We start from the raw sequence: 24,637 nt of genomic DNA on the forward strand, positions 1-24,637 counted from the left end.
TGAGCTGTGATTGGTCTGTGCACCTGTCAGTCAGAGGGGTGATGACCAATCGTGGGGTGTTTCCCAGATACTCGTAGGAGTATCTGAACAGGGCATCACAGATGTTGGCGAAGCAGTGCTTGTTATGGTCGTCCCAGCGATGCCTCAGCTGAGACTGCCACATGAATGCCCCGACGTTATCAATCTGGAACAAAAAGACAGACAGAGCATATAGTCAAAACACTAGAGACCCAAGTCAAAACCACAGAGACCCTAGTCAAAACACCAGAGACCCTAGTCAAAACACCAGAGACCCTAGTCAAAACACCAGAGACCCTAGTCAAAACACCAGAGACCCTGGTCAAAACAATGAGTGGTGAACAAGTTGAGCCCCTCCCCTCATCATAAGAAGCAACTCGCCCGCCCTCTGGTCATTCTCGAGCATGCCGAACTTCCTCACACTCTTGCAAGTAGGGGAATGCGGTGAGATATCTCACTCATAATATCAGAGAACCAGGGTTACGCAAATAATCTTAAATTATCTTTCAATTATTTGCTTCGATATCTCACGTGGGATATAGCCAACTTCCATATTGCAAACGTGTTCTCTTTCCGAAGCCAGATAGTCTCATCGTATCAACCCTCAGAGGCCCCGACACTGAGAACACTACGCACCAAAGAACGCGCAGTGAAGTCTAGCCAGTAGAACCTCATAAAAGTATGAGGGGATGCCCAAAAAGCCACATTGCAAATCTCCTGCAAGGAGATGCCCTTGAACAGTGCTCTAGATGTAGCTATACCTCTGGTTCAGTGAGCCCCCAGGTCTTTCGGAAGCTGTAACCCCTTGCTATTATAGGCCAATCTAATAGCTTCCACAATCCAATGTGATAACCGTTGACGAGTGAGGGGCCTTCCCTAGCAGGGAGGCACCCAGGACACAAAGAGTTGGATGTAAGTCACCACAGTCGTAGTGTCCATTCTGATCAAGATGTGGCAATTCCGAGTGTAGAAAGTGTCTCAGTGAAAGAAACACTGTCAGCAATTCGAGGTAATTTATGTGAGCAATGTGGAGTTCACACTCTATTTATTGCATTCCCCTCATGAACTGGGCCTCAGCCCGTGAGTGATGCATCTGTCGTCACCAATACCCCTAGCGGAGTGCCAGAAACAAAGATTGAGGGGCTCTTCCAGTGACTGAGAGCTAAGAGACAATCTGACGATTGAGGTTACGCCACGTACACAGATGTTGGGAAAACATGTTGTGCAAACACGTTGGGCAAACACCCAGCGTTTCTCATCCGTTCTCATCCTCAGTAGGCCAAGAGGTACTACTGAGATGGATGATGCCTTCCCCTAGTGCTTGAACTAGTGCCGGGGGGAGAGCCGTGGAACAAAGGGCACACTCAGGGGTTAGAGTCGATTCCTTCCGTCTTCCTTGAGAGCGAACGCATGAGAATGGGAAGGGTTCAAGGAGCAAGGCCAGTCCAGACCGGACCAAATCTGAACCAATCATAGATGTCTTTTTTTGGGTCGAATTAAGGCCACTACGGACTGGACCAAATCTGAACCAATCATAGACGTCTATGTTTCCCAAGTTTGAACAGCACAGTATAGTACAGCACAGTACAGTAGCAGGACTTGACATTAAGGCTTGTCCACTTGTCCAGGGCAAGGGGCCTTGCTCGGTACTCCTTGGGTCGAGTTAGCAGGCTCCATGGCTCCAGAAAACACCTAATCTGAGAACAAAGTGAAACATAGCTAGCCTTCACCTCGTGGGTAAGTAGCCTAGCTAGTTAGCACAATGTTAGCCAAAGGAAGCTAACGCTTTATTGGTCTTGCGACGAACAAAAGCATGGCTCTCTACCAATAAGCAGTGAAGCTAGGACGTCAATCTAGTCACTGCGGCACGGTAGTGGGTTGAGCTTAGTGAGAGAGAAAGCTATTAATTTTACCCTTCCAGGTAGTAAACTAGTCGGTAGCATAGCAAGCCTAGTGGAGAGCTAGCCATGTTAGCTAAGCCTTGCAGCTAAGCTAGCCAAGCCATGTGACGCTAGCTACCAAAGGAGACAATGGTAAGAAAAAGCATAAAAGCAAATTCTTGCCTGAAGTGAAAACGTTCCTTTCGGCAAAGTCAGCCAACACAGAAGACGAAAGCTGAAAACATGTGCTCGGCATTGTAACCTCATGTCACACTTGTGAACAGTTTAACATGAAAATAGATCAAGTCGTACTAAGGAGCACTTAGAGTAGTACTCTTCGTGATCAGTAGTACTCTTCGTGGGGAAGAGAGGTGAGAAGACCAGAGGGCGGGCGAGTGACTCCTTACGATGAGGGGAGGGGCTCACCTTGTTCGCTACTTGACCTGTCTGTCTCTGACATACGTGTGTGATTGGTTCTTCGAGCTTCTGAGATTCTGGAGAATCCCACATTTGAGATATTGAAATGAATAATTTAAAAAATAACTCTAACCCTAGACCAGTTTTGTTTTGCTTGTTAGTTCAGTGGTTCCCGACAGAGAGAGGGTTAGGCTTACCTTGGTGCTGATGAGTTTGGAGACTACGTCTCGAGCGTGGACGTCGATAGTACAGATGGTCATGATCTTCTGACGGTCTCCTCTGGACAGCTCTCCTATCAGCAGCGTGATCAGAGTGTTCAGCTGGGTCACCTGTTTCTTGAAGTAGTCCTTGAGGGCGTTCTCATAGCCCTCCTCCAGCCTGGCGAATGCTATGCCCACCTCCGTGGTCCACCAGATTTGAGTGGTGGCCAGGGCAATCTGGAACACAACACAACACATGTTGAGATACATACTCGCAACAAAAAAAATTGTGATGATTTGAGTTATCTGCACACAAATCAAAATGGTGCTGAAGTGGATAGCAGCCATTTCATGGGCTCCTAATTTGTGTGTTTTTTTTTACACTGATCTTAAATGTTGTTGTACATGTCTTCTCTATCATTTCCTATGACCGAAAACAGCTTCTGGACATCAGAACAGCAATCACAAAACTTGATTTGGATGACAAATTCTACTTCAACGTGTCGGCAGCTCTGGACGTTCTGCTTACTCTGGACCAGGCCCTAATCCCCGGGACTCGAAAGAGGAAGCAACGCCGCAAGAGAGGCAAACGCCATATTTAAGAGAGGCCACTCTCCATATTTTCAAGCATAGTGGTGGCTTCTTAATGTTATGGGTATGCTTCTACTCATTAAGGACTGGGTCGTTTTTCAGGATAAAAAAATAAATGTAAAGGAGGTAAGCACAGGCAAAATCCTAGAGGAAAACCTGGTTCAGTCTGCTTTCAACTGGACACTGGAAGATGAATTCACCTTTCAGCGGGACAATAACATAAATCACAAGGGCAAATCTATACTGGAGTTGCTATACTGGAGTTGCAAGGAGACAGTGAATGTTCCTGAGTGGCCGAGTTACAGTTTTGACTTAAATCTACTTGAAAATCTATGGCAAGACTTGAAAATGTTTGTCTAGCAATGATCAACAACCAATTTGACAGACCTTGAAGAATTTAGAAAAGAATAATGGACAAATATTGCACAATCCAGGTGTGGAAAGCTCTTAAAAAGAATAATGGACAAATATTGCACAATCCAGGTGTGGAAAGCTCTTAAGAGACTTACCCAGAAAAACTCACAGCTGTAATCACTGCCAAAGGTATTTCTACAAAGTATTGACTCAGGGGCATGAATAATTATGTAAATGAGATATTTCTGTATTTTCAATAAATTTGCGAACATTTCTAAAATCATGTTTAACCAAGAGATAGGTGAGAGTACATACCTGGGCTGGGTAGTCAAACAGCCACTGTTCTCTGGGTTTCTCCTCGTAGGCCTGGACCGCCTCTCCAAACTCCACTCTCAGAGTGGCACACATCCTCTCCAGCACCCGGTTCAGCCACATCTCCACCTGCACACAAACACAGAAGGAAAAAATACTGCATAGCATTGACTGTAGTATACAGAGCCGTAATGTAAGATTTACACACGTAGTTATACAGTAGTATATGACTGTTTCCACACCTGTCCTGAGCAGTCACAATCCTTGTCAAAGGTGACATACTCAATCTCTTCACTCCACATTCCCAGGGCCACCTTGATGGGCTTGCCACTCTCGTCCAGCTGGAACTTGAGGTTGGACAGGCTGTCAAACAGCTTGGACAAATGCTTGCTGACCTGCAGATGGGAATACAGGCAGTCACACACTGGAGATATAGGATAATATGTGGTCTGTTGCTGTGTTCTGTAGATGTACTGGCTGCCTGGAAGCATACCTCCACAGGGTCATTTCCATTGGACAGGATGTCCAGCAGGTCAGCAGAGGAGACGAAGTAGAACCTGGGGAAGGCCAGACGCTTGGTCTCCAGGTACTCAGCCAGAGCCTTCTCACACATAGCCAGTCTGAGGGGCAACACACATGGAGATAACCACTATAGTCATTGATTGGCATGGTCAAACCTTGGGCAACATTGAAATCTTATATAATAATATTTGTTCTAAGCCATTGTTTTACCCTGTCTCCAAACCCTCCAGTTTCTCCAGAAGCCCTTTCTTATTGGTGGACTCCACCACGTTGGTAACCTTCATTGCCTCAGCCATGATTTCCTTGAAGTCCATGTCGATGCCATCAAATCGTTTGGAGTCTTCGGGCAGTTGGCAGCGGATGTCCTCAGAGCCAATGAAGATGCTCTCCAGATGGGTCCAGGTGCGCTGCACAGTGAACCAGATGGAGATGACGGAGTCTGCAGTGGACAGCCTATGCTGCCAGCCAGACACCTCCTCCAGGAAGTGAGCAATGTACTTGGAGGTCATCAGAGTCTGCAGCTGTACCTGAGGTCACCAAAGAAGAAGAACAGGGGTTAGTCACTGATGTCATACATCTCCATAGTCATCAGGAAGTACATCTGCACAGGGAGCCAAATGATGGAGGTTCCAGTGAATGGAACTCAATGGACAGATCGCAAATGACACTCTATAGTGCACTACTGGCACTGCATGAAATGGGTGTGATGACTGCCTATCTAATCCTGTTTGATGTGGTTGTGTGTTGTGTGTCGTGTACCTGGTTGTCCTCCAGAGTCTCCACCAGCTCCTCGTTGGGTTTGAGCAGCATGGTGCCTGTCCGGCCATGAGGCTCGTGTTCAAACACCATGGAGCTCCACGTGCTGTCCAGCTCGGCCAGAGTCTGAGGGGAAGGAAGGAGACCACATGGCAGGGGTTAGTAGGTTGAGAGAGACTAAAAGGCCTGTTCACTATAATCACTAACCTATAATCACTAGCCTAACCACTATAGTTTCTATATGTGTCCTCACCTTCTCCATGCCAGACTCCTTGACGGCCTTGTCCACGATGCTGCGCACCTCGTCCTCAAACTGGTGCAGGTTGAGCTTCAGCAGGTCCTCAAAGGTGGTCTTCTCAGACATATCAAACTTCACCTGGGGGTGGACATGGATTACAGGTTCAGTAAAAGCTTTATAACCTAGCTCTTAGCTATATGATAGCTATATCAGCTCTTTATGACACATCATCAGTCCTGAATGTAATAAGGAAATGGAGAGAAGCATTTTCCAATGTCATTGGATGCATCCCTAATGGCATCCTACTTCCTATATAGTCCTATAAAGGGGAAAGGGTGCCATTTGGGACACGGCCATTGGTGCCTTTGACTGAAGCTGACTTGTACCTTGGTGGCCATCATGAGCTGCAGCCAGTGGCGGTCCCTGATGGCCGGGTTCTGCAGTTCTCCCACGGCGCGCAGTGACGTCATCATGTTCTTCACCATGCTGTCCAATCCGGTAAAGGCATCCCAGGCTCTCATCTCCTTGTCCAGCCCCTTGATGTCCTTGGCGTACTTCTTGGTGTCCATATCCATCTCATCCACGTTGATGTCCTTCCACAGGGTGGTCTTCCAGTCATCCATGTTCCCGCTCACCTGCAGCCACAACAAGCACACAGTCACTCACTGTCCGTCAATCTATTGAATCAGTCAGTGATTATCTAACCATTGACTCAGGTCAGCATAAGATCAGAGTAGAGAATACAAACAAGATGAATAAAAAAACATCTATTAACCAGAGTGACACTATTGCATGCATCCAGATTTTTCCCCCATTAGGTTTATGCCTTTTTTGTATGCCTGTGAGCTGTGGTCTTACCAGCAGGATCATGTCCCAGAGTTCTTTGAGCAGGATGATCTCCTTGCGGCAGGTTTTGAGCTGTTTGTAGTCGGGAACATTCACCTCAAACAGACCGGCCGAGTCTGACAGGCCCTCCATCTCTTCCTCCAAGCCCATGATATCCATCTGAATCTGTGGTTACCCACCGGATTGGAAGGTTTAGGGTTTATACTCAAAACAGAGCTTAAATTAGATCCACAAAAATGTTTGAACTACTCACATCATCGAGAGCCTCGTGTGGGTTTTCAAAAGAGAATTGGAAGAAGGGCTGCTGTCTGAACTTCTCTCTAAACTCATACTGTTTGATCTGTGGACACACAGGGCACACAGCTTCACACCATGCCGATACAGTAACTCTCTCTTCGTCCGTCGTCTCTATGTGATTTATATAGATGTAGCTACATATACCGATGTGTTAAAAATTACCTCAAATTGCTGGCATTTCCTTCGGACGATGTTGACTTCATGTGCTTGCAATGGAGCCAAGTTCTGTTTGACTTGGAGGGACGTCTTTTTCACATTATTCCAGTGCTCTGGAAGATCCTAAACCAAGACACATCGTTTCATGTTTAAAGGCTAAATAAAGCTCAGCTTCTTGTTTTGTTATTGAGCAAGGGAAACCCATGCAGTAAAGAGGTTCTGCCCTTGCTTAAAGAGCTGCTATAAAACAATATCTCTAGTGATCTTAGATCTGTAGTAAGGTGGCACTTTTACCTGGAGTCAGATCTGTGTGTCGCCTACCTGTAGCTGAGCATGGACCTCGTCAGGCAGCTCCTCTCCAAAGTCTTTGAGGAACTGGATGGTTTCCTTGAGAGGGGAGAACATGGTGTCTGTGGCTGCCTGTCTGTCTTTCATCCTCATCAGGTGACCCATGACCCCCACCAGGCCCTGGTAATCCCCTTCCTCCACGGTCTTGGTCAGCCCATCCTTCACCTCCTTGATGAAGCCGTCCAGGTCCCTCAGGCTAGGAGAACACACACACACAAACACAAACACACGCAGACAAAGATGCGCTCACACACACCCACACAGCAGCAGCAGACAATTAAGAGTTGAAGAAAGTCTTCATCCTACCAATGAATCCCATTCTGCAGGTCTTTAACGCAACACCCAGCAGTACTATTGTCCTGTCACTGTTGGTCTGTACCTGTTGGTGACTCGGTCTATGAGGAACTGTTTGAACATCAGGCTCCAACGTTTGATGGTGTTGAGCAGGGCATGTTTGAAGGGACGGATGTCAATCTGGAGCCAGTGCTGCAGCACCTGGGAGTTCTCCAAGTTGCTCACCTCCTTGTATAGTTTCTCATATGTATCGATCTGTAGGGGAACACACACAGCACTCATTGGGACCAACCCTGGAGAACCTAACACTCCTACATCAGTGGAGGCTGCTGAGGGGAGGACGGCTCATAATAATGTCCAGAACAGAGTAAATAGAATGGCATAATACACATGGAAACCATGTGTTTGATGTATTGATATCATTCCAATCATTCCACTCCAGCCATTACTACAAGCCCGTTCTCCCCAATTAAGGTGCCACCAATGTCCTATGTCCTACATAAATTGCTAAGAGTCCCTACTGTGTTTTAGGGGGTGCATCCTAAACGGTACACTCTTCCCTAAAGAGTGCATTACTTTTGATCGGAGTCCTACGGGAATAGGGTGTCATTTGGGATTCTTTCTGTACCTCTTCCTTGAAATCTTTCAGTGTGGGGGGGTTTTTGGGCACGCTATCCTCTCCGTGCGCCTCAATCTCCTCGGGGGAAAGAACTTTGCCGTAGAGGAGGAACTGCTCCATGAAGTCATCCCTGTCATCCTGCCACAGGTAGGCGTATTTATAGAGCACGTCCCGGTACTCCTGGGCCTCTTTCATGGCCCCAACCACCTGGTTCAACACATTCTCACGCATGTCTGACAGCTCTGACATCTCATCCAACTCCACCTTGAGGGACACATGGGAGAAACATACAAAGACACACACCATAGTTTACACAGGGTATGATGGTTCAAAATGGGACACACACATAGGTAACATTCAATCTCACACACACACACAGGGTTGTACTCACATCGTAGCATGTTTTGTTGGTCATTGATATCCGAGGAACTAGTTCAGCAACTTGGTACACATCATGGATGAGACTCTCGACCAGGTCGTAAAAGCCATCAGATATGCCATAGACCAAAGACGGGTAGAACGATGTGTCTCCATCCTCCAATTCAAAACGCACCTCAAACAGTGGGTTTATACTCGACTGCAAGTCAACACAACACGCCAGTTAGTAGCACATAAAGGGATTTAACACGACTGATATCTGTGAGGGTTTGTCTCCGAGATGAATTATACCTTGGCGAGCATGTTACTAGCAAGGAACTTGAGAGACACATTGACGACTTTGTAGAACCCGTCCAGGACTTTGTCATCAATGTAGTCGACGTAGGCCATCCACGAGTAAGTGCTCTCATCTGCTCCAAACAGGTTCTTATTCTCCTACAGACACCAGATACACAGACTCTTCAGCATGGCACACTTATCAAACATTGACTTTATAAAACATTAAGAACACCTGCTCTTTCCATGACATAGACTGACCAGGTGAAAACTATGATTCCTTATTGTACAGTTGAGGATGCCTGGTCATTCTTTAAAAGTAACTTCCTTACCATTTTAGATAAGCATGCTCCGTTCAAAAAATGCAGAACTAAGAACAGATACAGTCCTTGGTTCACCCCAGACCTGACTGCCCTCGACCAGCACAAAAACATCCTGTGGCGGACTGCAATAGCATCGAATAGTCCCCGGGATATGCAACTGTTCAGGGAAGTCCGGAACCAATACACGCAGTCAGTCAGGAAAGCTAAGGCCAGCTTCTTCAGGCAGAAGTTTGCATCCTCCAACTCCAAAAAGTTCTGGGACACTGTGAAGTCCATGGAGAACAAGAGCACCTCCTCCCAGCTGCCCACTGCACTGAGGCTAGGTAACATGGTCACCACCGATAAATCCATGATTATCGAAAACTTCAATAAGCATTTCTCAACGGCTGGCCATGCCTTCCGCCTGGCTACTCCAACCTCGGCCAACAGCTCTGCCCCCGGCAGCTCCTCGCCCAAGCCTCTCCAGGTTCTCCTTTACCCAAATCCAGATAGCAGATGTTCTGAAAGAGCTGCAAAACCTGGACCCGTACAAATCAGCTGGGCTTGACAATCTGGACCCCCTATTTCTGAAACTTTCCGCCGCCATTGTCGCAACCCCTATTACCAGCCTGTTCAACCTCTCTTTCATATCGTCTGAGATCCCCAAGGATTGAAAGCTGCCGCAGTCATCCCCCTCTTCAAAGGGGGAGACACCCTGGACCCAAACTGTTACAGACCTATATCCATCCTGCCCTGCCTATCTAAGGTCTTCGAAAGCCAAGTCAACAAACAGGTCACTGACCATCTCGAATCCCACCGTACCTTCTCCGCTGTGCAATCTGGTTTCCGAGCCGGTCACGGGTGCACCTCAGCAACACTCAAGGTACTAAACGATATCATAACCGCCATCGATAAAAGACAGTACTGTGCAGCCGTCTTCATTGACCTTGCCAAGGCTTTCGACTCTGTCAATCACCATATTCTTATCGGCAGACTCAGTAGCCTCGGTTTTTCGGATGACTGCCTTGCCTGGTTCACCAATTACTTTGCAGACAGAGTTCAGTGTGTCAAATCGGAGGGCATGCTGTCCGGTCCTCTGGCAGTCTCTATGGGGGTGCCACAGGGTTCAATTCTCGGGCCGACTCTTTTCTCTGTATATATCAATGACGTTGCTCTTGCTGCGGGCGATTCCCTGATCCACCTCTACGCAGACGACACCATTCTATATACTTTCGGCCCGTCATTGGACACTGTGCTATCTAACCTCCAAACAAGCTTCAATGCCATACAACACTCCTTCCGTGGCCTCCAACTGCTCTTAAACGCTAGTAAAACCAAATGCATGCTTTTCAACCGATCGCTGCCTGCACCCGCATGCCCGACTAGCATCACCACCCTGGATGGTTCCGACCTTGAATATGTGGACATCTATAAGTACCTAGGTGTCTGGCTAGACTGCAAACTCTCCTTCCAGACTCATATCAAACATCTCCAATCGAAAATCAAATCAAGAGTCGGCTTTCTATTCCGCAACAAAGCCTCCTTCACTCACGCCGCCAAGCTTACCCTAGTAAAACTGACTATCCTTCCGATCCTCGACTTCGGCGATGTCATCTACAAAATGGCTTCCAACACTCTACTCAGCAAACTGGATGCAGTCTATCACAGTGCCATCCGTTTTGTCACTAAAGCACCTTATACCACCCACCACTGCGACCTGTATGCTCTGGTCGGCTGGCCCTCGTTACATATTCGTCGCCAGACCCACTGGCTCCAGGTCATCTACAAGTCCATGCTAGGTAAAGCTCCGCCTTATCTCAGTTCACTGGTCACGATGGCAACACCCACCCGTAGCACGCGCTCCAGCAGGTGTATCTCACTGATCATCCCTAAAGCCAACACCTCATTTGGCCGCCTTTCGTTCCAGTACTCTGCTGCCTGTGACTGGAACGAATTGCAAAAATCGCTGAAGTTGGAGACTTTTATCTCCCTCACCAACTTCAAACATCAGCTATCTGAGCAGCTAACCGATCGCTGCTGCTGTACATAGTCTATTGGTAAATAGCCCACCCATTTTCACCTACCTCATCCCCATACTGTTTTTATTGATTTACTTGCTCTTTTGCACACCAATATCTCTACCTGTACATGACCATCTGATCATTTATCATTCCAGTGTTAATCTGCAAAATTGTAATTATTCGCCTACCTCCTCATGCCTTTTGCACACATTGTATATAGACTCCCCCCTTTGTTTTCTACTGTGTTATTGACTTGTTGATTGTTTATTCCATGTGTAACTCTGTGTTGTCTGCTCACACTGCTATGCTTTATCTTGGCCAGGTCGCAGTTGCAAATGAGAACTTGTTCTCAACTGGCCTACCTGGTTAAATAAAGGTGAAATAAAAAAATTAAAAAAATAAATATTGATGTCACCGTTTAAATCCACTTCAATCAGTGTAGATGAAGGGAAGGAAACAATTTAAAGAACACTTTTAAGCCTTGAGAAACTTGAGACATGGATTGTGCATATGTGCCATTCAGAGGGTGAATGTGCAAGACAAAATATTTAAGTGCCTTTGAACGAGATGTGGTAGTAGGTGCCAGGCACACCGGTTTGTGTCAAGAACTGCAACTCTGCTGATACACTCTCTTGTGTGTATCAAGAATGGTCCACCACCCAAAGGACATCTAGTCAACTTGACACAACTGTGGGAAGCATTGGAGTCAACATAGGCCAGCATCCCTGTGGAACGCTTTCGACACCTTGTAGAGCCCATGCCCCGATGAACTGAGGCTGTTCTGAGGGCAAAAGGGCTGGTTTAACTCAATAGGTGTTCTTAATGTTTTGTACACTCAGTGTACTGAACACTCTCCCAGTGTACTTATTCACTGTTTGTTCAATACTGTATGTAGTAGTTGTTTCTTTACCTGTGTCAGTTGGTGGAGTTTCTCGCCAGACTCTTTGATGGCAGCGTACTTCTTGTTAAGGGCTGCTTGTCTTCCATCCAGATCCAGCAGAGAGTCCTTATTGTCCTTCCTCTCAAACATGGGGCTCACAGACCACTCCTGTCATTCACATCACAATACAACCATCACATCTTCCCTCCAGTGGTACAGTACAGAGGGGAAAGCAGGGGTGTATCAGATAGACGGTCCTAACCTCCATGATTATGTGCATGGCCTCCACGTTGGTCTTAGCCTGGTTGATTCTGCTCTCAAAGTCATGCAAGTTGTCTCTCATCTGCTGGATGTACTCCCACACACCTGGCACACACATAAGTGACCATTATGACCATATGTTATGAATATGAGTAGTAATGTTGTGTTCATCAGCCTTCAGTCCAGTACCTTCCCCATGCCAGCTCAGAGTGCTCTCAGCCAGGGCCAGTTTCTCATCGATGCCCTTCAGCTCCTCCTCAAGCAGTGGAAACTCCACTGGCAGGACGGTGGCTAGGATCTGTGGATGACAGATACCACCTCAGAAGGTTTTTACATTGAGTTTGTGTCTTTCAGTTGCAGTTTTAGAACTAAAACTCCACTCCTTGTATGTTAACCAAACATACATATATTCATCCATCTGTCTATGCCCTCCCTTCCAGTGTCCTGTCCTGTACCTGGTTGTACCAGGAGACGATGAGGTCCAGGTTGCCCACGTATTTCCTGAAGGTCTCACTCTGGGAAAAGACTTCAGCAGCGCTGGGAGGCACATCCTGCTGGCCCTGGATGGTCAGATACTTCACCTCCCTCAGAACGGCCACCAGCTGCAGCGGGATAAACATGTTACTCCTTTCACACCTCACAGACCAGACACACAGAGATATGGCTAACTCTAGCATAGTCTGTTTAGTCTACAGAAAGTGTCAAGACAGAGTGTGTGTTTGGAGAGAGAGTGTGTGTGTGTGGGCTGTGTGTGTGTGTGTGTGTGTGTGTGTGTGTGTGTGTGTGTGTGTGTGTGTGTGTGTTTAGAGGGCGTTTAGAGGGCCAGACCTGCTTGTTGAAGTTGACACTGAGGACGTTGTTCTTGGTGTTGCGTAGAAGCAGAGGCTGCTCCAGGTTGAACTGGCAGTCAGTGCCGACCCGGGATGTCCACTCTGTGTACACGCTCACACAGTACTGGTGCAGCAGCCCCATCATCTCTTCATACTTCTGGAACACCAGCCTGGCCTCATCCGTGTCCATACACCTGGATACAACACAACACACAGGACTGTTAGCCTCCAATACACACTGACAGCAACTGTCTGCAAGGCCATTTTAATGCATTTCATTTCAACATGCGTATTCATAGAAAAAAAGTTAAAAGGTGAGGAGTCTCAGATGCTTTGTGCATAGTTAACCAGGACACTGACAGTAGTGTATACTAGAGTATGAGTGGCGGACCATACTACAGCACGTACGGGTGGTGGATAGCCTTGAAGTTCTTCATGGGGATCTGGATGCGGTCTTGTACCTCCCTGGCCCAATTGAGTTGCCCGGCAACGTGGGGCATGTTTTTGGCAATGGGCGGGACGCCTTTACATGTCTCCACGGCTGCCATCTGGGCGTCGTACACCAGCTTGGTGTGGTCCAGCTCTGAGCTGAACATTTCCACCAGCTCCTTGTACTTAGAACAGATCTGGTTCTGGATGTGAGGGCGCTCCAGGATGAAGCCAAACATGTCCAACATCTACATGCAGGAGGAAATGGAAGGGGGTTTTGAAGAGTGACTTTCACTACTGTACATACTTTAGGTTTCAGAACACCTTACATTAGACTGACCTTGACAGCAGACTCTGTGGAGGCACAGTCATCGAAAGCCTGGCACAGGATGGTGCCTAACCGTCTCTCAAAGTCCAAGATCTGGTCCTGGAACTTCCTGAAGTTCTCATCAAAGCTCTGAGGGAGAGGGAAAGAGGAGCAACTCTGATTCCCTAGTAGTGCACTACTCTGAACATCACAGCTGGCTCTGCGTCTGACTTTACACCTCATTCCCTAGTAGAGCACTACTCTGAACATCACAGCTGGCTCTGCGTCTGACATTATACCTCATTCCCTAGTAGTGCACTACTCAGAACAACACAGCTGGCTCTGCGCCTGACATTACACCTCATTCCCTAGTAGTGCACTACTCTGAACATCACAGCTGGCTCTGCGTCTGACATTACACCTTACTCCCTAGTAGTGCACTACTCAGAACAACACAGCTGGCTCTGCGTCTGATATTACACCTTACTCCCTAGTAGTACACTACTCTGAACAACACAGCTGGCTCTGCGCCTGACATTACACCTTACTCCCTAGTAGTGCACTACTCTGAACAACACAGCTGGCTCTGCGCCTGACATTACACCTTACTCCCTAGTAGTGCACTACTCTGAACAACACAGCTGGCTCTGCGTCTGACATTACACCTCATCCCTAGTAGCGCACTAGTTTTGTCCAGAGCCAAGGTTGGTTACCTTGTTGCCTGTGTCGATGGCGTCGTATTTGCACTCTGCGAATATTTTGATGAGATCAAGGAACTCCTCGTAGATGCTGAAGACCATGTTTCCCAGGGCGCTGCCTCGGACCCCCTGGATGTCCACCTTCTCCAGCTTTAGCAGCTCCACTGACACCGCATACACCTCCTACCAGACGCAGGTTAGCCCAGTGTGTGTGTGTGTGTGTGTGTGTGTGTGTGTGTGTGTGTGTGTGTGTGTGTGTGTACCTCTATGGTCTGTAGACGCTGCAGGAAGGCATCCAGCCTGGTAAACACGAGGTGTGAAGGGAAATCCCAGTTCTTTGAGTTTCCATTCTAGACATAAATGTACAGAGATAATTGACTTTAGTCATAGGGTTGTAACACTTGAAGGTTTGATGAAATGTTGCCTTGAGTGTTGTAAAATAGGTGAGAGTGTAAAAATGTATACTGACTTTGAAGTATTTGTCCATGTCGACTTTGCACTGATTGTAAGTCTCTCTGAGGGTCACCAAGGTGACAATGCTCATCCTGATGTTTCCCAGAATCTCGTCGATCTCCCCCATAAGGCCCTTCATCACCTCCTCTGGACCCAGGAAGTTCCTTGTCTGCAGCACACAGGAGGACAGTCTCCAAAATATGAATGTTTCTTTACTAGGTGAAATGTGTTTTTGTAGTAGGGGCTAGGTCTGAGAAGTGTCTAGGGAAGGGGGCTAGGGGGTAAGTATATTCTGATTGGAGTTATTAAAAAGACATTGAAAAGACATGCACTTTGGAAAAACATCACTGACAATTACCATATCAATGAAGAGGTTGCAGATTTCTTGGAGGATGACAATGATCCTAGCAGGGTGGCTGTAGTGCTCAGAGTTAGCCCAGGTTAGACACACTGTGTGCATCACAGCTCCCACGTAGGTTGGCAGCTGCAAATAGGACAGAGGGAAAAGGTGTAAAGTGAAGGTTTAAAGATAATTATCTGAATTAATATGATGGACACATGAAGCTGTTTTCACCTGTGAGTACTCCAACTGTTCAATCTCATCAAGTATCTTCTGCAGTGGCTTCAGATAAAGAACAATATCCCGTGCTTCCGTCCGACCTACAATGGATGAGGGTGGCATAACATATAATGCATGCAGGTCCACGACCATTTGTGTTCAAACAGGGAAATCTGAGTTAGTGAAAACGTTGTTTAACCTTCATTGACATCCCTGTAGATACTCTTCAGTGCTGGCCAGTAGGTACTTGATGCTTTTTCAACAATTTCTGCCATCTTGCGCACTTTTGGCTCCATCAACTTCAGAAAAAAGAAAGGACCATGACCAATTGACCTATCAGTATTCACACTCCTGATACCTGCAGCGCAGCTCGAGTTAGGGCTAGATTCAATCAGATTGACATCCACATAGCATTGTTTTGGCAGTGTCGGAACTGCATTAGAGCTGTCAAATCAACAAGCGACCTGTTGCGTTACTTTATCACGGACACTGCCATTGGATGCAACTAAACCACACAGACTATAATCCGATAAAGCCCACGCAGCCACATTAGAAGTTCATGCAGCTGCGTTACAAATTCAAACATTCAAATTAGACTGATTGCCATAAATCCTCCATCCAAATTAACATGAAAACATGCATTAGCCTAACATCAATGGTTTGACATTACAGTCATTATTGCTAACATCGATAGAGCCTACGACTTCTACTAGCACCGTTTAGAAGTTGTAACGCAGTATGTATAATAAGGAAGGGAGTCGTTTGTGACACAGAGGAGCAGCAACTCATCAATATGTCAGCTCATACCCAGCCCAGAATGTACTCTTAAGAAGCCAAATGTATTTTTTTTATATTTTACCAGATAAGTTGACTGAGAATACATTCTCATTTACAGCAACAACCTGGGGAATAGTTATGGGGGAGATGAATGAGCCAATTGTAAGCTTGGGATGGTTAGATGACTGTGATGGTATGACAGGCAGATTGTGAATTTAGCCAGGACACCAGGGTTAACACCCCTACTCTTACAATAAGTGCCATGGGATCTTTAATAAGCACAGACAGTCAGGACACCTGTTCAACAACCCCTCCAAAATACAGCACACTACACAGGGAAATGGCTTTTTTTTTTTTTGAACAGAGAAAAGAGTGCCTCCTACTGGCCCTCCAACACCACTTCTAGCAACATCTGGTCTCCCATCCAGGGACCAACCCTGCTTAGCTTCAGAAGCAAATCAGCAGTGGGATGCAGGGTGGTATGCTGCTGGCTAAAGTTACCTTTTCTCCTTAAGATCTAAGGACAAGAGAACGACTGATAATCAGCCGGGCCGATATTGGCCTTTTCTAGTCTATCGGCATTTCTCTATCGGCTAAGCCGATAGTCCCTCTACATAGCGAAATTGTTGCTATGCCAGCTGCCACTCACCACCTGCACCAGCTAGATCATTATCCAACAGAAAGGTGCAGTATTGAGAACTGGATGAATTGACACAGTGACCAAAATCGACCAGCCGCAATCGTATCTGTAAATTGACAATTGATAGTCGGATTAGATGATTGTCATAATAGGGAAATAATAAAGTGTTTTAAAATGCCTAAATAAAGGTTGTCAATAGGGTTAGCTACCTAAGACTATTCCTACATGTTTATGGACCAAGAACAGTGTGTGTGTGTGTGTTCTCACTTCTCAAACTATGGGCAGATTTCAATCATTCAGACAGAACGTGCATCATTGTTTTAACTTTTTTCCTACTCTCGCTCTCCTTGTTAAATATTATTCACATTTGTGGCTTTACGCCATTGAGCTAGTTCTCATAGTAGCAGTAAACAGCAGCAAGTGATATGAGAAGCAAGTATATGAGCGATAGGGAGATGTGAAAGGGAGCGGAGATACAGCCTTGCTCTATCCAATCGTAGCAGTAGGATCAAGTTACAACCTGCCCATTTCTTGACAGCTGAACTAGCCAATTTAATTGTTTCTAATTTCGAGAGTCCCGTCCTGTTCAGCCGCCCACTATCGCTGTCCTTCCATTGAAAGTGAATGACACCACCAAAACATCTGCTATGTAGTGATGGGGAGTCGACTCCTTGCCCGCCGACTCCCGGTGTCGACTTCCATTTGTGGGTGTCAAGCTTCGATTCCGCCTCATAAGATTCAGAATTTCTGCAACGGAGGAAACTATTTGCCATTGTCTACATCCGAGAACAAACTATTGCATCTTTACCGGCAAAGGGAGGGAGAGAGAGGGGAGGGGTACAGCCATAGGTAGGCATGACAGCCATCAGGCAGACAGTCAGAACTGTACATCGGTAATCAAAAGATGTATTGGCTATCGCAATGCTGTACCCATCACAATGTCGAACTATCGCAATGTCTCACACAAGTTCACTAAAGTAGGGGCTATCAATGAGTAGGCTGAGCTATTCTACACGCAACAGACCGAACACCAAACACACACTAGCATTTTTCATAGCAAAAAGAGCAGGGGAGCCAGCGAGGGAGAGAGGGGATAGGTGCAGGTAGACAGACAGTCGGAACCGTGCGCATAGGCTATATCTTGGTAATCTGTATATCTCTTGTCTTGCAATGCCTCGTAAATTGACTAAAAGTATATACCAGGCTATGAATGAGTATGGCTAAGCTATTATTCATTGTGCCAGCGAATTGAAGTTGAACGTCGCCAAATGCATCAGTTTAATTATGCCTAAATGTGCAAAAAAAGTATTTTTTCTAAAGCTTATTTAATGAAACCCTGGCTGCTTGTTGATGTCCTAGGTCAGGGTTCTCCAACCCTGTTCCTGGAGAGCTACCTTCCTGTAGGTTTTCAGAAGCTCATGTCAGCAGGATGTGGACATTGTTATTAGGAAGGACATCTACCATGGATCGCTAAAATAATGATTATGATCACACCATCAATTTACAGTGGCAAGAAAAAGTATGTGAACCCTTTGGAATTACCTGGATTTCTGCATAAATTGGTCATAAAATGTTATCTGGTCTTCATCTAAGTCACAACAATAGACAAACACAGTGTGCTTAAACTAATAACACACAAACAATTATATGTTTTCATGTCTTTATTGAACACACTGTGTAAACATTCAACCAGCGTCTCTAGTAATACCTGTCTGAATAGGGCTATAACATGGCAAAGAATAGGCTTATCAGTGTAGAGTGCAACGTCTGCACTGGGATCCTGCGCACAGCAGAAATACCTCTGAACTATTCTAGTTCCTAGACATCACCTTCTAAATTCAAACAAAATAGGCATTTTATAGGCAAAGTTGATGAGCAAGTGGGCGGCATCATGCTCATGTCAGTCCTCTAGAACGCAGATGTAGTCTTCCTAGTACGACTCTGCAATAATGAAGTGTTGTGTACATGTATGCGCATCTGCTTCAGAATGTTTTGGGAGTCGAGCAAGAGTCGACTCCTTCAACTACGACCACAGGAGTCGGAGTCGAGCAAGAGTTGACTCCTTTTACTCCAACGACAGGAGTCGGAGTCATCTCCACGAATCCTGGAGTTGTGCACCATTACTGCTATGCAGCTGTCAGCCAACACTGGTTATTACTGGCTATCCAGACTCCTTTCTCCGACGAAACGCTACGCCACACCCATGGACGTTAGTTTCTTCTCCGCAATGAGTCTAGCTAGATCTGAGTACCTACCCAACCCTTCACCGAATGCGAGCCCATTCGGGGTCGTCTGATCGGTACAGAAAACGATGGGTTGGGAGAGAGCCAGAACACACGTGGGTAAAGCGGCGGTTTGAAAATGTGTCATTGGCTTTGATACTCTGATCGGTTAGAGACAATACAATCGCTCATGACAATACAAACACCCCGCGTCACCACAAACAACTTCAATGATGGCAGTCTCAGACTAAAGTATGTATAGAATGTCAGATCAGGGGAATAATTTAGTGTGAGTCATCAGGCTAGATTAGTGCTTGATCTGATTGAATCCTGACCTGCTAATGCAGGTCCCCTTTCGCTGTCGATTCAACACCACCTAATTGTTGGCCTAACCCAATCAGAACCATGGACAGCTCCTAGCACTGACAGCGCACAAAGACACACGTTTCAAACAACAATATCATCTTTCATATTGTTTTTTTTTTATATTGTAAAATAGGGTACCTGTGCATAAATACACTCCAGGTTCACGAGTCTGTTGTTCCAGAAATCAAACTCCACTCTGGGCAGTGGGTTCAGTCCATCCAGGATCGGCTGGGCAGAGTCTTTACTAAGAACCTCTGTCACCTGGTGAGTCCAGTCGATTATCACCGTCTCAAAGGCATGCATCAACTTACTGTCAATGGAGCAAGAGAGCCTGCATTGGGGGAAAGGAGACAATGCACTGTTTATTTTCAACGGTCAATGTATTATACGATTTGAGACATTACGGGAGGTGACAGTTTAATACCGGTAGGTGTATTCTGAATCTTCAAGAGCATCTGCGTTTGCTGGTAATGGCAGGAATGTTCTGCCTTTGATTTGACCTCCAACGACGAACACTTCATTCTTCAGTTTGTGTGCATGGCGAGACACATCATCTGAAACCACCCTGGGCCAGCATCTGGTGTTGTCTTTGTTGGTGTGTAGAGGGTAAGCAATCTGGAGAAACACTTGTTAAATTTATGAGCGACCGTTTAATTTATCAATAGCTACAACCAGTCCCTTGAGTACCAGCACCTCAAATGTTCTAGCTACTGCTTGAGCTCCTATTCCTCTTGTAGCTAGAATATTAGCTCAAAAATATTGTGCAGTTCCTGTTCCAGTTCCACCTACAGTGGAAGTCGGAAGTTTACATACACCTTAGCCAAATACACTTATACTCAGTTTTTCACAATTTCTGCCATTTAATCCTAGTAAAAATTCCCTGTCTTAGGTCAGTTAGGAGCAGCACTTTATTTTAAGAATGTGAAATGTCAGAATAATAGTAGAGAGAATGATTTATTTCAGCTTTAATATCTTTCATGACATTCCCAGTGGGTCAGAAGTTTACATACACTCAATTAGTATTTGGTAGCATTGCCTTTAAATTGTTTAACGTTTCGTGTAACCTTACACAATAAATTGGGTGAATTTTGTCACATTCCTCCTGACAGAGCTGGTGTAACTGAGTCAGGTTTTTTAGGCCTCCTTGCTCACACACGCTTCTTCAGTTCTGCCCACAAATTTTCTATAGGATTGAGGTCAAGGCTTTGTCCTTAAGCCATGGTGTTTATACTTGCGTACTATTGTTTGTACAGATGAACATGGTACCTTCATATGTTTGGAAATTGCTCCCAAGGATGAACCAGACTTGTAGAGGTCTACAATTTTTTAAATGAGGTCTTGGCTGATTTATTTTGATTTTCCCATGATGTCAAGCAGAGGGAGTGAGTTTTTTAAATATTTGTTTAACCTTTATTTAACTAGGCAAGTCAGTTAAGAACCATTTATTATTTGCAATAACAACCTAGGAACAGTTTGTTCAGGCAAACTGGTAAGGCAACCTGCCTTGTTCAGGGGCAGAACGACAGATTTTTACCTTGTCAGCTCAGGGATTTGATCTTGCAACTATTTTGTTTACTCGTCCAACGCTCTAACAACTAGGCCACCTGCCACACAGCTAGGCCAGCTTGAAGGTAGGCCTTGAAATACATCCACTGGTACACCGCCAATTGACTCAAATTATGTCAATTAGCCTATCAGAAGCTTCTAAAGCCATGACATCGTTTCTGTAATTTTTCAAGCTGTTTAAAAGCGCAGTCAACTTAGTGTATGTCAACTTCTGACCCACTGGAATTGTGATACAGTGAATTATAAATTAAATAACCTGTAAACAATTGTTGGAAAAATTACTTGTGTGATAATGTCCTAACCGACTTGCCAAAACTATAGTTTGTTAACAAGAAATTTGTGGAGTGGTTGAAAAACCAGTTTTAATGACTCCAACCTAAGTGTATGTAAACTTCCGACTTCAACTGTACCGTTAAATATAAACCGCCACATACACTTGAAACAAATAGCCAACACCGGCACCTATTTCAGTCCAAGTCTAGTTGACATTGGGCTAGCTAGGCGGCCTGGCCTAACATTACTCACCCCCTCAATTGCGCCGATTGTAGCGTCCACTGGGGAATTCGCGACGTCTCCAATAAATACATTCTTTATATTGTCTTTTGTAATAACTTCTTTATCTTTCTTGATAAAATATACAGCTTTGTTTTTAATTGTTTGCGGAAACTCAAGGCTGCAAACAAGTTGGGATGCAGCATTTAGAGAAATAACAAGGCTATTGATGTCGGATTTTTCAATGAAGTTGCCGATCAAAGCTCGGGTTTCCTCCCCGGCAATAAACTTCTGCCATTTGTCAGGTTTCAACTTTAGCGCCTTTAAAGTCACGTTCTGTAAAAACACGATCCTCTGATCTTCTCCTTCCATGTTATCATACAGTTTGACAGCCACAGTCAACTATTTGCTAGCTATTCCTTAATGTTCAGTGTACGTTAATCTTACCAGCTAACGTTAGCTACCAAGCTAAACTACAACTGACAAAACGTTGGAAATCAAATGTGAAATACGTTCCTCGTGCTCAGAGTGTTCACCCATTCCTAACGGTTTTTGTTTGGACTGTCAATCAGCGCTAAAGGCTCGAGCTATTGAATGTGGACCCTATCATTGCTGTGCCCATAGGTGGATCTCTATGGCTGTCTCCAATTTCTGTCTTGTGTGGTTACATCCAATGGCAAAACATCTCTAAAGTTGTGTGTTAACTTCACCTATCAAGTCAAATATTAAACAAAGAAAGCAAATATGAGATTAACATGAGATTTAATAAATCTGAGATCTGGTTAACTGAAATCAAATAAACAAACATATGATTGCATAAAGAGGGACAAACCTTTGATACAAAACAACTTTACAAGAAATTATATGTATTATTGATAAACAAACAAACAAATAATTCAAGCTTGATTTACATTTCATAAACAGTGCATTGTGAACAAAAATTACTGATTAATTTATCTGCCAATGAAAAACAAAAACACAGCCCTCCAAAGGGGTCATTGATGACAGAAATGCATCTTATAAGACAACACATTTGTAACAGACAGCATACAACTGTATAATAACACTGTGAAAGGTCTTTATAAAAATTATCCTTCCCTGCAAACTTACTGTTTATGCAAAAGTACTCATCACAATATCAGAATAAGAGACAGAATATTTCAACCTGAGTAGTGATATATTACAATCCTTTGTTTCCCTCAACCCCCTTCTTGATTTCTTTCTCCCCTCCCTCCATACCACCTCCTTCCACATGACTGTGCAGTTGTAGTAACAGAGGTATCAAAACAAGAAACTAAATTAAGAACAGAACTAACACAGTGATGGCATAACAAGGCTTTCGGCCAAGACAGTATTTTTTTTAAACTATTGTGCCGACTCAGCTCCCATATCTCACCCCCCAGATCACTGACACAGGCCAATGTCCCGGAAACATTTAACAAAACAACAAAGTATCATCTCGACCCGTAAGGGGCGAAAGAGAGAGCGAGAGAGGAAACAGTGGTGGTTTGTTATGGGAACCATTCAGAAAGAGATAGTGCTGTCATTACTACAGAGCATCATGAGAAGAGGTTTATGTAAAAAGAGGTTAATGGCACCTTTCTCTGTTCATTTTATATCAAAGCAAAATATTGCCTGATGTAACTTCCTGTAGAGGGCGCTGAAGGAGGTCCAATCCTCTCTGCATCCTGATCTCCATCCTAAACCCGTGCCCCTTCAAAATCCTTCCCCTCCAGTGTTTGTGTATCTGAAGAATGCAACATGTAATCAATATGATGACAGCTTCCACCTTTCAGATTGTGGGGACATTCTGCTTTCTTATATACATAATTCTATAGTTCCTTTAGTAATTCCTTTAGTTCAGGTCCATAGACACTGGGCTATAGAGTAGAGTGAGGTCTGCTGCTTCTCCTGCTGAAGTGCTGGAGCCTTTCTACGGGCTAGTCAGAGCCGACACCTTCTTCTTCCGGGCTGCCACCATCTCATAGAAGGGGTCCCTGCTGATGGCTTTTCTACAGGGAAGAGGGGGGAAAGCAATATTGATTTTACATTTGGCTTGGGACTAGAACAGGATCATACATATCAAGAACAGGACAGGATGGAAATAAGAGAAGGGTTGTGTCCCAAATATCTCTCCTTTCTCCCAAAGTGTGCACTTGTTCACATTCCTTCATGGATATGAAAGGATATTACTGGTATAAGTCCCCCTAGCCCATGTCTACACCAATCCAATGCTTTTAAACTTGTGGGGAGTAGTGAATGTGTGTACACGTCACAAAGAAGAAGAGGTTATTTGGACAGCCAAGATCTCACTTGATGCTGGTGATCCATTCTTCCTTCTCCTCAGCTGTGGGGGCAGAGATTCGATAGAAGGTGTGGTTGCCCTCGACAACGCGTCCGTCCGCCTCGGTCTTACACGCCTTGATCACCTGATCCCTGTGGTCCGGGATGAACAGCTCAAAACAGTTCTGAGAGAGAGCGAGAGAGAAGGGGGGAGGTGTGACAGAGGCTTCTAAAAGTAAACAGGGAGAATGGCAGGAGAACGAGCACAGGAAAAGAGAGGGAGAGAGAGTAACTTACTGGTTTCTTAGAGTCGTCCACCTCTCTAATACTAAGATTCTCCAGAGGGATGATACCCCTAGGCTCCTTATCCTGGAGGGAGAGAAGGTTATAGCTCATAATTGATACAAAGAAAGCAATGGAGAAAAAGCATGACAGAAAAAGAAAAACTCACAGTAGTGTACTCAAAGTAGTACAGGCAGTTGTCTGTGAGGATGAACCATCGTCTCTTCCACGTCTTCACACGGCCTCCTGAGGGGGTTAAAAGTCAGTTCAATCAGGATTCATAGAAGCTAAATGCAAAGATTAAATGCATCTTTAATGCAGTCATGCTTCTCAGAAGGCACATCATGACGACAACAAAGTCGACCATGAACACAATGCATTAGATGGCATGTTGATTGGATGGTAGGGTTACGTTTAAAGGTAGTTTGCGTTTAGAGGTTGATAACCTTAGGACCTCACAGCATGAGTAACACAGAGCAGATAAATCACATCTTGCCAACAATTAAACACCATTTCATTCTTTATAATGAAATCATAGTTAACAGTAGATTTTAATTGGACAGAGCGGTGGGCAGTAGGGAAACAGCACCCTGAAGCAAAGCACATACAGGCTGGGGAGGGTAATGTTTACAATCCAGACATATACATTTACATACCTCCTGGAGACCAAAATCACCCAAACAAAACAAATGAAGAAAAAAGACAAAAAGAAACTACATTAAGCCATTAATATTTCTACTAATTTTATACCATAATTAGGCTCTATT

At 45.1% G+C, this 24,637-nt stretch overlaps 2 protein-coding genes across 8 annotated transcripts in view; both read right to left on the reverse strand.

Annotated features, from left to right (window-relative positions):
- Positions 1–21,770, reverse strand: part of LOC112229873 (dynein axonemal heavy chain 17) — an 87,704-nt gene extending 65,934 nt beyond the window's left edge. The window contains exons 1-33 of the mRNA XM_024395987.2: positions 21,339–21,770; positions 19,672–19,862; positions 19,386–19,578; positions 15,442–15,541; positions 15,258–15,343; positions 15,042–15,167; positions 14,700–14,852; positions 14,494–14,580; positions 14,246–14,413; positions 13,566–13,682; positions 13,205–13,473; positions 12,795–12,990; positions 12,422–12,568; positions 12,156–12,264; positions 11,968–12,071; positions 11,736–11,873; positions 8,518–8,661; positions 8,240–8,425; positions 7,858–8,112; positions 7,315–7,484; positions 6,909–7,131; positions 6,594–6,710; positions 6,388–6,474; positions 6,147–6,299; positions 5,675–5,923; positions 5,304–5,426; positions 5,054–5,176; positions 4,505–4,821; positions 4,266–4,392; positions 4,015–4,167; positions 3,776–3,901; positions 2,513–2,752; positions 24–184 (exon numbers count right to left, since the gene is read on the reverse strand). Coding sequence (XP_024251755.2) covers positions 24–184; positions 2,513–2,752; positions 3,776–3,901; positions 4,015–4,167; positions 4,266–4,392; positions 4,505–4,821; positions 5,054–5,176; positions 5,304–5,426; positions 5,675–5,923; positions 6,147–6,299; positions 6,388–6,474; positions 6,594–6,710; positions 6,909–7,131; positions 7,315–7,484; positions 7,858–8,112; positions 8,240–8,425; positions 8,518–8,661; positions 11,736–11,873; positions 11,968–12,071; positions 12,156–12,264; positions 12,422–12,568; positions 12,795–12,990; positions 13,205–13,473; positions 13,566–13,682; positions 14,246–14,413; positions 14,494–14,580; positions 14,700–14,852; positions 15,042–15,167; positions 15,258–15,343; positions 15,442–15,541; positions 19,386–19,578; positions 19,672–19,862; positions 21,339–21,677 — 5,477 coding nt within the window. The 5' untranslated portion in view covers positions 21,678–21,770. The remainder of the gene's footprint in view (positions 1–23; positions 185–2,512; positions 2,753–3,775; positions 3,902–4,014; positions 4,168–4,265; positions 4,393–4,504; positions 4,822–5,053; positions 5,177–5,303; positions 5,427–5,674; positions 5,924–6,146; positions 6,300–6,387; positions 6,475–6,593; positions 6,711–6,908; positions 7,132–7,314; positions 7,485–7,857; positions 8,113–8,239; positions 8,426–8,517; positions 8,662–11,735; positions 11,874–11,967; positions 12,072–12,155; positions 12,265–12,421; positions 12,569–12,794; positions 12,991–13,204; positions 13,474–13,565; positions 13,683–14,245; positions 14,414–14,493; positions 14,581–14,699; positions 14,853–15,041; positions 15,168–15,257; positions 15,344–15,441; positions 15,542–19,385; positions 19,579–19,671; positions 19,863–21,338) is intronic.
- A 280-nt stretch (positions 21,771–22,050) lies between these two features.
- cyth1b (cytohesin 1b) overlaps positions 22,051–24,637 on the reverse strand; it is a 52,399-nt gene continuing 49,812 nt past the window's right edge. For 6 of the 7 annotated variants that reach the window (XM_024396004.2, XM_024396003.2, XM_042306283.1 and 3 more), the window contains 4 exons: positions 24,040–24,118; positions 23,886–23,957; positions 23,619–23,773; positions 22,051–23,317 (listed from right to left, as the gene is read on the reverse strand). In XM_024396004.2, coding sequence (XP_024251772.1) covers positions 23,239–23,317; positions 23,619–23,773; positions 23,886–23,957; positions 24,040–24,118 — 385 coding nt within the window. In that variant the 3' untranslated portion in view covers positions 22,051–23,238. The remainder of the gene's footprint in view (positions 23,318–23,618; positions 23,774–23,885; positions 23,958–24,039; positions 24,119–24,637) is intronic. The other variant, XM_024396002.2, reaches the window with a different exon arrangement.

This window comes from Oncorhynchus tshawytscha, linkage group LG25 (assembly GCF_018296145.1).
Source record: "Oncorhynchus tshawytscha isolate Ot180627B linkage group LG25, Otsh_v2.0, whole genome shotgun sequence".
NCBI classification, from domain to species: Eukaryota; Metazoa; Chordata; class Actinopteri; order Salmoniformes; family Salmonidae; genus Oncorhynchus; species Oncorhynchus tshawytscha.